The following is a 14,882-nucleotide window of genomic DNA, read 5'->3' on the forward strand; positions in this document are numbered from 1 at the left end:
TCACACCATGTGTCTGTCGTTGGGGCATGACAGCTCAATTGGGGGGTAGATTGGAGCTGTGTCTGACCAGGCTGATGGATTTTGATTAAGCCCAACAATAATTTGATCCTCAGAAGCATGAAGGTCTTCGGGTATGGTAATTGCTTGATATGTACTAAATTAGCCAGAAACCATGTTTTAACTTCAGTCGTCATTTAAAGATACATCATGGGAGATTCGGTAACGAGTTGGCAGTTCTCACTATAATAGTTAAAAACTAGATAATGTAAAGGCAATTTGGTGAAAATTTCATTCAAATTGATCCACTATGAACCGAGAACTAAGCGACTGAAATTCCCATAAGCCTCGGTCATCATTACTAAAGTCAGTACGATAAACAGCATAGTCTCGATTATCCATTTAATCGTTTAATCGAGAAGGAAAGTTATGCAGTAAATCAGCTTACAATCCACTAAAGATCGCAGGCTAGCGCTGCCATCTAGAGTTGATTATGGCCTGGATAGGTTAATTAATGTCTAATCAATAATTTAGATAACATTTCAGGCCTAAAGAAAGCCCTGAAATAGGCAGATTTAGCTCTTGCATAATGTATGTTTAATAAATAATATTTCACACCAGTCATCTTGTGTTTGTTTATTTTGTTTCAGGACTGTGTTCTCCAGACAAGGCAGAGAACGCAAAAAATGTTAGCTTACCAAACAACATATATTGGTTCAAGATTATTCAAATGGAAAGTATGATCATCTGGAGTTGTCATTCGTGTCGTAATTACTTCTATTCCAAGATCGTCAGTGGAGACCAGAATGATGGCCCGGCTCTATCCACGAACATCCTAGGTCAAAATGGCACCTAACCTACGTTTTTATTTTATTCGTCTAGCTAGACTTGTTTAGTTTAATCAATATTTTATTCAATAAACTGAATTGGATTGAACAACGGGTAAAGACCTATATCTAAAGAAAACATTTAAGTCTGTATTTGTGTTAAACTGAAACATGGAAGATAATTATCGACTGCCTGGCATATTATATTGAAACTTTGATCTCATCTGTAGTGCTGATTACACATTCCAAAACTTAAACAAAAAAAGAGAGAAAAATGGGTCTACTTGACACAAACTAGGTCATTTCGAGACTAACATACATGTAGTTCAATTTTATTTCAATCATTCACGCAGGGTCTTTAGCAGTGGAAGGAAACAGGATCGGTGACCCTACTCCTTGTCATGTACAAGCGGGGAATCAAAACCATGCCATTTGACTAAATGACAGACTAGCATTAATGCGTTAATCCTTCGGCCATCCAGCCCCCTCACAATTGGACAAGGAATGGAATGAAGTTTAATGTATCACCCAAACAATACTTTGTGTACACAATAACAGCTATGCGCAATCAATGTTAGGGAAGAGAATTAGGCCCAGACAGTAGTGTTTTCATCTATTCTCTACCAAATTCATATGGTTAAGGATTCTTGAGAGAGAGAGAGAGAGAGAGAGAGAGAGAGAGAGAGAGGGTTTAACATCCACTCAACACAAAGTAGGTCATTTCGGGACTAACATATGGTTCAATTTTATTTCAATAATTCGCTTGTGCATAGGGGTCTTTAGCAGTGGGAGGAAACAGGAGGACTCGGAGAAAACCCACGAGGTTGGACAGGTGACCCAACCGGGGAATCGAAAAGGGTTCTTTAACGTGCATGCCAACATGTTTTGAAAGCAGCTAGGCAATGCTTTACTTGTCAAATAATCAATTTGAGTAGATTTTACTTTGTATAACTATAAACCATGAAAAATTAGATATTACTTGAAAAATATAATTTGCGATAGGCAACTTTAACTTTGTTCAGTGTGGGACCAAAATCATTTTCATTTAATGATCCAAAAAATAAATTGATGCCAAATTAGACTGATTTAAAGGCTATCTGATACAATTTCAGCATTTTTTGTACTTCTAATGAAAGATGCGGAAATTTTACAACCATGATTCATTTTCAAGAGTCTGACTTTCGAATCTTCTTTTATATATAATTTGGTTTTCGGGAATATAAATCATACTGGCTTTCTCCAAAATGAGTTACAATAATAACACTAACATTCAGTGAAACTAGAAATATAAATATAAATCTTTGTTGCTATAGCGATAAAAAAGGAAGAAATCAAACCCATATATTCAGAATAATTCAATAAGTTTGGCTCAAATCTCTCTGGAACAAATCAAATAATTTTTTTTTTTTTTGGTATTTGGAATTTGTATCTTTTTTATTCAGATTTATCTATACAGTGGCAGACATCTTTTTTCTATTACATTAGTTATTATCTCCAGAATTCACTGAAGAGACACTAATTATTTTGAAGCTTCTTAGTTCTTGTAAAAAGGAATAGAAATGGGTTTTGATTAATGAGAGAGAGAAATGGGGTTTAACATCCATTTGACTCAAACTAGCTCCTTTCAGGACTAACATATGGTTCAATTTTATTTCAATAGTTCACTTGCGCGTAACGGTCTTTAGCAGTGAGAGGAAACTGGAGAACCCGGAGAAAACCCACGCAGTTGGACAGGTGATTGACTCAATGCCAGACCTTATGATACCACTTGGATGCGCTAACCATTCGGCCATTCAACTCTCAGATTTCCATAGGACCACAGCTCAGATATGGTTTATTATAGACGAAGAAATATCAATAACTTACCTTTATGGTGAGACAGAGTGAAAAGGGAAAGAATAAAACAATAACAAGAATGGAGAAGCCATACAAGATATAACCACAGCATCCAATGCTTCCACCATCATCTGACTGTTGTCCTGTAAAATACAATAAATACTTCATCTTAAAACACATTGAAAATTACAGTTTTCAGCCATTCGTTATTTATTTTTGTTAGGCCCAAGCAAAGTTTTAAGAATGAAATATGAGTTTATTTTTCATTCTTAGTTTGTATTTATTTGTGGTTTATTTAATGGTTCAGAGCGAGACATTACTGGTAAGTAATACATTGATACTGCATGAGGGGGCGACATCACAAGTGTTGTTTCAAAGACACTATTCTGCACATGCATTTCAATGAAATCATCATGCGAGTCCAATATTTCATCTAGTATAAATAATGCATGATTGTCACGTTGACCGTACCGTTATGCCAACATCAAAGGATGATGTTACACATGTATATTAAATATTAATATTGTGTTAAATCCTAATGAATTTGTTATGAATATTGTTATGAATATAGCATCATCATAGTTCATCTTTCAGTCATTAATGAATGACATATCACCTATTCTTTTGATTGTTCTTCTCTATATCCTGAATAGCAGCCATATTTAAAAATCTGTTTCATACAGACAAAAGACAATTATGAATAAATAGAGAGATCAATGTTACACTCAATTAAAAACAAAGGAAAATATACTATATAAAATATTTAAGTACACATAGTACCATCATTATATTCATAATCACATGATGTATTCTTTATTTTAAAACAGATCAATAATTTACATTCAATTTCTATTTTTAGTAATGAAATTTGTTTTGCTTTTTAGTCTTTTCACTTCATTGTAATTAAAAATCAATACTACAAGATTCTGCAATATCACGATATTCAGGTTATTTTTAAAATATCGCTCAAATATCATTACAAGAAAATATATATATATATATCTACATATATTACTATCTATCACAAAAACAAAATGGGGATTTCTACATAACTGGGCAAATAAAGGCAACCATGCATTGTCCCATGAAAGAAATTTTGCCTGGAAAGCAGATTTTCCACCTAACAATTCATCAAGTTTCAACTGTCAGTTTTAGTCCCATTCTAACAACTAGACACTGTTCATAGCCTAGCCCTTTAAACTATCATTTTGAATTCTTTATGAGCTGGATGGCTTACCTGGCTTATTCGTACCCATTTACAGATATAATGACAAAATCCACGAACATGTACCTATAATGTCTTATACAATGGTTTTTATAGATGAACTGTGTGTGTCCGCCTACAGAGTTTTCACTAAAAGTTTTAGGACATAAGTTATAACACAACTGTTCTGCCAATGTGATTGATTAGATTAATGAAATGTCAATACCGTTAACATTAAAGAGGCATTAGAAATTGCAATCAGGAAATAAATCTAATTAATTTCATATAATATCATCCTCAAAATAACTTTCAATTACGGTATAAAAAAATTTAAGATCTGGTCTAATTTGATTGAAGTTGAGCGCCAACAGAGCTAATGAAGACGGCCGAATGGCAATCACTATGCAGTGTACTGCAAGGGCTTATAAAGACGAGCATTTACATGCAGAGTACAACGAGGGCATTTCTGCCAATAAGGGTTCTTTTACGTACACACCGTCCAGCACCCGGAACATTTGTTTTTTTCTTCCTATCAAAACAACTAGACACTGTTCCTTGCTGGCGCCTTGATCCTGCACCACTGACCAGAGGAAACCATGGAAAATCTTGTCCAACACCAGGATTGAAACCGAGGACCTCTTAACTAATAAGCAACAGGATCAAAACTGAAGACCTCTTACCGATTACTAATAAGCACCAGGATCAAAACCCAGGACCTCTTACTGATGACTAATAAGCACCAGGATCAAAACCCACGACCTCTTACCGATAACTAATAAGCACCAGGATCAAAACCCACGACCTCTTATAGATGTCTAATAAGCACCAGGATCAAAACCCACGACCTCTGACCGATAACTAATAAGCGCCTGGATCAAAACCCACGACCTCTTACAGATGACTAATAAGCACCAGGATCAAAACCCACAACCTCTTACCGATAACTAATAAGCACCAGGATCAAAACCCCCGACCTCTTACCGATAACTAATAAGCACCAGGATCAAAACCCACGACCTCTTACTGATGACTAATAAGCACCAGGATCAAAACCCACGACCTCTTATAGATGTCTAATAAGCACCAGGATTAAAACCCACGACCTCTTACCGATAACTAATAAGCACCAGGATCAAAACCCACGACCTCTTACAGATGTCTAATAAGCACCAGGATCAAAACCCACGACCTCTTACTGATGACTAATAAGCACCAGGAACGAAGCCCAGGACTAATAAGCACCAGGAACGAAACCCAGGACCTCTTAACTAATAAGCACCGGGATCAAAACCCAGGACCTTTTACCGATGACTAATAAGCACCAGGATCAAAGCCCAGGACTAATAAGCACCTGGATCGAAACCCAGGACCTCTTAAATAATAAGCACCAGGATCAAAACCCAGGACCTCTTACCGATGACTAATAAGCACCAGGATCAAAACCCACGATCTCTTACCGATAACTAATAAGCACCAGGATCAAAACCCACGACCTCTTATATATTCTAATAAGATCCAGGATCAAAACCCACGACCTCTTACCGATAACTAATAAGCACCTGGATCAAAACCCACGACCTCTTACAGATGACTAATAAGCACCAGGATCAAAACCCACGACCTCTTACCGATAACTAATAAGCACCAGGATCAAAACCCCCGACCTCTTACCGATAACTAATAAGCACCAGGATCAAAACCCACGACCTCTTACTGATGACTAATAAGCACCGGGATCAAAACCCACGACATCTTATAGATGTCTAATAAGCACCAGGATTAAAACCCACGACCTCTTACCGATAACTAATAAGCACCAGGATCAAAACCCACGACCTCTTACAGATGTCTAATAAGCACCAGGATCAAAACCCATGACCTCTTACTGATGACTAATAAGCACCAGGAACGAAGCCCAGGACTAATAAGCACCAGGAACGAAACCCAGGACCTCTTAACTAATAAGCACCAGGATCAAAACCCAGGACCTCTTACCGATGACTAATAAGCACCAGGATCAAAGCCCAGGACTAATAAGCACCTGGATCGAAACCCAGGACCTCTTAAATAATAAGCACCAGGATCAAAACCCAGGACCTCTTACCGATGACTAATAAGCACCAGGATCAAAACCCAGGACCTCTTACCGATGACTAATAAGCACCAGGAACGAAACCCAGGACCTCTTACAGATGTCTAATAAGCACCAGGATCAAAACCCACGACCTCTTTCAGATGTCTAATAAGCACCAGGATCAAAACCCAGGAACTCTTATCTAATACGCAAGTGCCTTACTCACTGAACCATTAGATCAAAGCATTGTTTATGAGCATTTGCAGAAATTCTGAAAAATAGTAATAATTATAATCCATACAAATGCGGAAACTTAAAACAATACAACACTCTAATGTCTTTAACAGATTGTTAGATCTGTCATAAATATTGTATACAAATTAATTTGAAAATACGAAGCTTCTAGTTCTAAATCCCAGGAGAATTAAAGTGATATACCCTACAGTGAGTATTTACATGATAAATAAATATAAATTAAATGAAATGGGATTTACCGTCCTACACTGCTGCTCCGACTGGGCTAATGAAAAATGGCTTTCGCCATACAGTGCCCTGGGAAAAAAATTTCCCCGATAGCAGTGCTATGGCCTACTGTTATATCGTATTCCAAATGTCAAGGCTTCTTTTACGTGGCATGCCAATGTGTGAACAGCTTTAGTTTACTGTCCCATCCAAATGACAATACATTGTCCCTTGCCAGGCCCTCTGTCCTGTATCACTGACAAGAGGGATCACAACGGAAAATCCAGATGATCTTTCTCTGCCAACACCGGGATCAAACAAGGGACCTCTGAGTTAGATAACTATGTCTTACTCACTGAGCCACCCTGGCTCCTAAATATATAAATAAACCATATCCTTGGTAACATAACGTAATACTAACGATATGAATGTAACAGAAGTGTTATCCTAAAAACTATCTATACATGATAATCTGATAATTGATGTCCTTTGTAGCATACATGTATAACATTTCACGTTTTTATACACACTCATAAATAATTTTCAATATGAAAGTAATATATACAGTTGATAATAGACTCAAGTATAATCGAGACAGATGCAACTAGAATGTCACATACCAAAAAGATATCCAAAAAACATGAAATTTTGATAGAAGAACCAGTTTTACTTAACATTACAAACAACAAAGAAAACCAATAGAGAGAGAGAGAGATAAATGGGGTTTAACATCCACTTGACACAAACTTTATCATTTTGGGACTAACATGATTCAGGTGACCCTACCCCTTGTGACTTACAAGCATGGACCTACATGTAAACCACACCACTTGAATCAACTACAGATTCAATGATCTAAACCATTTGTCCACCCAAAGCTTTTCAAAATATAAACTGTACTAAACCAAAATATGAAACCAGTACTCTTAAAGCTACATGTATAGTCATAGTTAATAAAATAGCAAATTGAAAAAATTACTCCTAATCCTATGGTAATTTTCTCAACTTGTTTTCACAACTAACTAAAATAAATATTACTGTAATTTACAATTGTTAACATTACTGCTTTATTATTTGATGGGAATGTATAGATAATATCTTATGCATGAATATTTATAGACGAATACAATCTACAACTGACTACTGCACATCACACGTTAGGTAATCATTTTAGAAATTGTCATCTGAGATTGAACGTTCACCCTCTTATACGTGACTTAAACTTTTATTACAGTCTGTTTCTGGCTGTGTGAGGTACCAATTAAAAGTAATCATTTTTGAAATTGTCATCTGAGATTGAACCTTCAACCTCTACTACGTGACTTAAACTTTCATCACAGTCTGTTTCTGGCTGTGTGAGGCACCAATTAAAAGTAAAACTTCAGATAGATGGTTTTCGATTCAGTCCAAAGATTATTTGATCCTCAGAAGCATGAGGTTCTTTGTGTAATATTACTAATATGGATTGATAGTTCTAATAAGCAAATATTATCTTATTATACTTCAATTACTTTTGGCTCAGAACTAAAGATTCAGTTTAATAAATGACATTTCACACCAATCATCTTATGTTAGTAAGTTGTTTCGGGGTTATGTTCTGCAGGACAGAGAGCACAGAACTTCTTTCCCTCGACTCTACCTTCAAACTAAGTTATATCTAAACAAATAAACTATGTCCATAGCTACATCATCAATACCCAAAGCTTTTAGTTACAAACTTTATAGCATTTAAATAACATGGTTATATCATATTTTGGTATATTAATATAAATTATTAATTAATCCTACAGCGCAATTAACAAGCCAACAATAACATAATGGTAATGGAATAATAAACTAGTTATGAGATAGGGCAACAAAATCTAGTGTAATTGTATGACTTTAGAAACTTTGTCCAGGCATTAGGGGCCTATGTTGTATAAAACTGAGTATCTGACTCTGAAATGAAAGAATCAAATGCCCATGACCTAGAATGAGGCATTATCTAATTGAAACAAATGGTAATGGAATAATAAAAAAGTTATGAGCTAGGACAACGAAATCTACTCAAATTGTACGACTATACTATAGGCGGTGCATTATTTAAAGCTGAGTGTCTGATTCTGAATTGAAAGGATCATGTGCCCATGTTCCAGACTAAGGCATTAATTAATTGAAACAAATAGTATGGAATAATAAACAAATTATGAGCTAGGGCACCAAAATCTAGTGTAATTGTACATGACTTTAGAAACATTGTCCAGGCAATGTTATATAAAATTGAGTATCTGACTGATTCTGAATAGAAAGAATCAAGTAGCCCAGACTGAGGTGTAACTTAATTGAAATAAATTGTTTCCATACATTCAATATTAACCATGAAACACCGACTGTACGGGTAAAAGACATTTGATAAGCAATGATGTGTAATCGTATACAGTAATTTCCACTGGACTATTTTTAGAATGAGGAGCCAGATGAGTGGAATGACACATTAATCGATAAATCAGCAAGTTGCTTGCAAATACAACATTAAGTGTAACACTAATTTTTGAACATTTTTTGTCTGTGCCTCAAAGAAATCAATAGAATTTAACATATCGGATTTAGTGTAAGTGTCCCATGACAGTGTATCTCATTCATTCTAATCTTTACATTAGTATGATTGTATCCCACGTCATTGACATTTCTGGAAATGTAATATCGTTCTACTATAGAACTTGACCATAGTGACTATGATCTTGACTACTGTATGTAAATCAAATGAAATGGGATTTAGTGTCCTACTTTTCTGTAAGAATTGTGCTAATGAAGACAGGCAGTGTGCTAGGAAAGTCCAGAGTCCAGACTCGGACAACAGCTATTCTGCCACCTCTTCATCAATTTTAAACTGCCAAGGATTCTCAAACTAGCAGAAAAGACACCAGTTTTTCTTCCCATCCAAATGATGCTGTTCATCACCTACCTATATTAGGGAAGAAATATAGGTACCTATATTGGCACTTTTTGGAGAATGGCACTTTTGTTTTTTGTGGGCAGCACTTTTCCTGTATTGCATAGAAAAAAAATGTTATTCTATCATCACCATAGAAGGATACAAGATGCCCAACCCAATTTTATTTTTCCATGGGAAAACTGCGGTTTTTTTGGTATGATTGATAATGATTTTGTTTTTGGGGGGAAATCTTTCCAGGTGATGCATTATTTTGGTGGACATACCAGATACATGTATACGTCTAACTTAGTCCCATACAACTAAACTCCTTCTCTCCACATCATTGTTCATTAAATTGTTGTTGACAATAACAAATTATGATCACAAGTAATAAATACAACGCAATTAGTTTCCGTTACTCATCAATAAACGACTACTAATAATAACTACACGAGCATGGGATTATTTTGAATCACACTGATCAGCAGTGAATATTTGCTAGGCCGCAAAAACACTGATAGGGATGACATTGGTGCAGCTTAATGAGCTAGCAATATTAACTTTATTCTCTCTGCACATTAAATTCTAGAACATTTTTTTGAAGTATTAGAAAAATAAATAGGTGTTGTAAGTATATCTTGATATAAAATGAGTAAAAGGTACCATTCTGCCTGGTCCAGTTCACGCTCACAACATCTTATGTAAACAATGCATGCATCACAGATCATTGGAGCCAATGATCGACACCTATTGGTGTGATGTCCCATTAGAAGGCAGTCCTCTTATACTTCCGCAATTCCTCTGTGTAAAAGATGGATTTTCAATATGATAATATTAAGTAATGTCTTCCTGTTAATGTCCAGTCAACTCAAAACTGGTAATGTTTTGGCTGCAACATTAGGTATAAATCTATTTCAATATTTTCAAATAGGAGAGAACAAGAGTATAAGGACTGGCATAAATGACTTGTTATAATTACAGCATGTGTTACAGCATTCTACACAGGACCCTTCGTTAAAGTTACAGTCCAATAAACACATCTGGTTATTTCGGGACTAACACATGGACATTGTACATCATTAATTGATAAATGGTAAAGGAGAGAGAGAGAGAGAAAAAGGGTTTAATGTCCACTCAACACAAACTAGGTCATTTCGGGACTAACACATGGTTCAATTCTATTTCAATAATTCGCTTGCGCATAGGGGTCTTTAGCAGTGGGAGGAAACCGGAAGACCCGGAGAAAACTCAGGCGACCCTACACCTTGTCACCTACAACTGGGGAATCGAAACCACGTAAGTTGACTGAATGACAGACCGTATGATACGGCGCACAAAACTGTAAGGGTCTAGTTAGATGATAACTGGAGAAAATCTGCAGAAAACCTACCATGTTAAGCAGGTTTCTCTATTCCTGTGTTCTAAATATTATAATAGTACCAACAGACCTTGTGATCTATACCCCAGTGTTAGACCACTTAGTCTCCCAGCTGCTGATTTAAAAAAACTTGCATTAATGAATTAAATGCTATTTAAAAATGGATGTTAATACAATAATGACTATTGGAATGTGCAATTATGCTTATTAACTCCTAGTGTAAAAGCTTACATGTGCATTATCTAAATTATGTCTTTAACTGAACGGCTGTTTATTTAAAACAATAGTTTCTATGTAAAGAGAGAGAGAGAGAGAGAGAGAGAGAGAGATACTGGGTCTAATGTCCACTCAACACAAACAAGGTCATTTCAGGACAAACGTATGATTCTATTTTATTTCAATAAATCGCTTGCACACATGGGAGGAAACTGGAGGACCCGGAAAAAAAACATGAAGTTGGACAGGAGACCCTTCTCCTCGTCACTTTCAAGCGGGGAATCAAAACCATGCCATTTGACTCAATGACACACCTTTATGATCCAATGCACACATGTTAAACCATTCTGCCACACAACCCCAATATACATGTATATGATTATGTAAAAAATATGTGTAACTTGAATATCATGGTCACTTGTATTAGAATGTCATCAATTATTCAATAAATAGCTGGTCATTTAAAACAATGAATTTTAGATGTATAGAGTTATAAATAATATGATCCCTTGTTTATAATGTCATCAATTTACACAAGACAATCAATAATGATATTGTATTATGTTATAGTAATTTTGTTTTTCATTAAGATAAAAGTATTAGCATGTTTGTTATTACAATGATAATTATAATTGAAGTGGAAATATCAGATGTTAAAATAAATAATTAAAGTGGGAATATATCATGTAGGTTAACAATGAAAATAGTTAAAGTGGACAAACCAAAGCTTTTTTTAAAGATACATTATGTAAGATTTAGATTAAGAGCTGGCCATTCTTACTATAATAGTTCGAAAATGAATAATGCAAAATTAATTTATTGAAAATTTCATTCAAATTGCTCCATTGTGAGTGAAGATATGAGCTTTTGAAGGTTTGACAATACTGGTTGTTCGAAGCTTAGCCTCGCTTCAGCATTTTTAGATTAAATCAAAATATGGCTGAACCGTTCTAATCTACTTAATGTCGGAGATATCTGATGACATCGAGAGTTGATTATTGTCTTTTCATGTTAAAAGTTTAATTAATAGTTTACATAACATATCAGGCATGAAAGAAAGACCTGCAATAAGCAGATTTAGTTCTTGCATAACGTATGTTTAACTAAGATATTTTCTTGGTAGTTTTTGTAGTTGTTTTTTTTTTTTACAGTGATTTTATATCAGTCTCTACTTGATATTATTTGGGGAATAGGGAGAAAATTAGATTAGTCAAAAGATGGGTTTCACTTTAAGTTTTAAAAATTTGCTAGTTGGACATTTCTAGTTTGGGTTAACAATAACAGAGGCTGGACCACTATAAGTTGTTAGCTTCAGGAAATAGGGTCATAAAACTGCCATTTCCTTTAAAATAAACTTCAACTACAAATATATCTTATGTACTATGACCAGGCCCCGAGTACACAAAGCATTCTCAGACTTAAGTTGAGAATTTACTCAAACTTGTTTGCCTTAATTTAACTTAAATATAGCCCTTTATAAAACTTTTGTCGTTTTAATGTATCAGATATATCAATAAGAAACTATGTACAAAGTTTTGTGTTTCTGCATCAAAGATATTTCTCATAAACAGAGATTGAAAGTTGAGCAAATTCTCAACTAATGTCTGAGAATGCTTTGTGAACTCAGGGCCTGCAGGGCTCACACTGTCAGTCGCAATTTATGATAGAAATATGAAAGTGGCGATTAAAATTTGATTTTTGCCATAATATTTTGGGGTACTGTTCGAGAACTGGTGTAAAAAAAAATCTGATCGTATATATCCTAGATTAAAGATACATTATGTAAGATTTAGATAAAAAGCTGAGAGAGAGAGAGAGAAATGGGGTTTAACGTCCACTCAACACAAATTAGGTCATTTCGGGACAAACACATGGTTCAATTTTATTTCAATAATTCGCTTGTGCGTAGGGGTCTTTAGCAGTGGGAGGAAACCGGAGGACCCGGAGAAAACCCACGAGGTCGGACAGGCGACCCTACTCCTTGCCACGTACAACAGGGGAATCGAAACCCCGCCAGTTGACTCAATGACAGACCGTATGATACAGCGCACCCGTGCTAACCATTCGGCCATCCAACCCCCCCCAGATAAAGAGCTGAACATTCTTGCTATATAGCTCAAAAATAGATAATGTAAAATGAAAATATTGATAATTTCATTCAAATTACTTCATTCTGAGCCAAGTTATCACTGTTTGTAGTTTTGACAAGATGTGTGCATAGTAGTAACCAGGGCACTGGTATATTTGAAACTTAGCCTCGCTTTCTCACTTTTAAATTAAATTTTTATATGGAGAACCGTTCTAATCTAGTTGAAATCTCGAGTATCCAATGCCATCAAGAGTTGATTATGGTCTGGTTTTGTTAATAAATGTCTAATTAATAGTTTATATAACATTTCAGGCCTAAAGAAAGACCTGCAAAAGGCAGATTTAGCTCTTGCATAATGTACCATTACATTGAATGTGACGGCATACTATATATTAATCAACTCGCTGATAATCCGGATCGTGTCAATGAGATAATTGCCAACGATATATGTAAAGCCTATCTCAAGTCATTATTAATCCAAGCGGTGATTATTTGATGTTTCGTTTCGTCTTTAAAAAAATGGAATTCCCTTTACTATGACTTCATATGGCATGTAAAATATACAGGCATGCCTAATCAGATATTTTTATTTCAAATTATATTATCACCATTGGCAAGTATGAGTCGAATAGCGACAATTCTCGAGTGAGAAAACGGTCCGCCATTTGCTTCTTATTACCACCGCCAAAATGCTCTAAAATTACAGATATTGGCCTATTGTACACGGCAAACATATTTTCATAGAAAATTGGCTATCCTTGCATGAGAATGACATGTAAATACTGAAAATATATTGTGCAATATGTGTGCAAATAGACTAAAATCACCCAAAATAAAATGTGATCTTAGTAAATCATCTCAAAACTGGGCTAATGTATTATGTATTATGTAAAGACAGATTTTTAAAGTTGTTGTATATTGTAATTATATTGGTAATTGTTTTATAATAGGCCCACATGAGAAATAAAATTGTTGCATGTTGTCTTTTTCATCATACATTTTTGGCAGATATAATATTCCGGTGGCAGAAAAAAATATTAAACATTTATATAGGTAAAAATTATCATCCAATTTGGCGAAGAGAAATTGATGCCACATTTATGATGTATGATATATTTCATATACAAGAGAAAGATATTGGGTTTAAAGTCCTCTCAACAAACTAGGCCACTTTGGAACTAACATATGACTCAATTTTATTTCAATAATTCGCTTACGCAGCATGGTCTTTAGCAGTGGGAGGAAACCGGAGAAAACCCACGAGGTTGGACAGGCGACCCTACTCCTTGTCACATACAACCAGGGAATCGAAACTACAACACTTGACTCAATGACAGACTTTATGATCTATATTTTTCATACAACAAACAGTTTCAATTTACAAGTGTGTCAGATAATGCAAACTTCTTTGAATGAGACGACAATACACTAAAGATAACCATATGCAAGTTCAAAAGTCCATAACGCCCAATAATACTGAAAATTGTCTACAAATTATTATTAATATTATTAAAATCCCGATACCTAACAGATTCTCACTTTAAATATGGCCATCTATCAGACATTCTCTCAAGAAGTTTTATAGCCAAATCTGGTATATTTTTAATAAATAATTTTTATACGTTCACACATTCATAATGTGGAAGTATATTGTTAAAACATATTATTATCATTATATGTTAAATATATAATATTAAACCATACAAAAGAGACAAAAAGTAAAAATAGTTTTAAATTCTTGCGCTATAAGTTATTGATAATTGAAGACCTACAAATTCGTTATAATCTCTTAGAGAGAGCACAAAGCAAATGAAATGAAATGAAATGGGGTTTAACGTCCTACTGTTTTGCTCCAAACTGGGCTAATGAAGACGGGCATACGCCA

The 14,882-nt window shown here is 35.0% G+C and overlaps 1 protein-coding gene across 4 annotated transcripts in view; it reads right to left on the reverse strand.

Moving 5' to 3' along the window:
• LOC126808656 (mechanosensory protein 2) overlaps positions 1-14,882 on the reverse strand; it is an 80,920-nt gene that overhangs the window by 31,719 nt on the left and 34,319 nt on the right. For all 4 annotated transcript variants that reach the window (XM_050533574.2, XM_050533572.2, XM_050533571.2 and 1 more), the window contains one exon: positions 2,691-2,803. In XM_050533574.2, the coding sequence (XP_050389531.2) occupies positions 2,691-2,803 (113 nt within the window). The remainder of the gene's footprint in view (positions 1-2,690; positions 2,804-14,882) is intronic.

This window comes from Patella vulgata, chromosome 1, assembly GCF_932274485.2.
Source record: "Patella vulgata chromosome 1, xgPatVulg1.2, whole genome shotgun sequence".
NCBI classification, from domain to species: Eukaryota; Metazoa; Mollusca; class Gastropoda; family Patellidae; genus Patella; species Patella vulgata.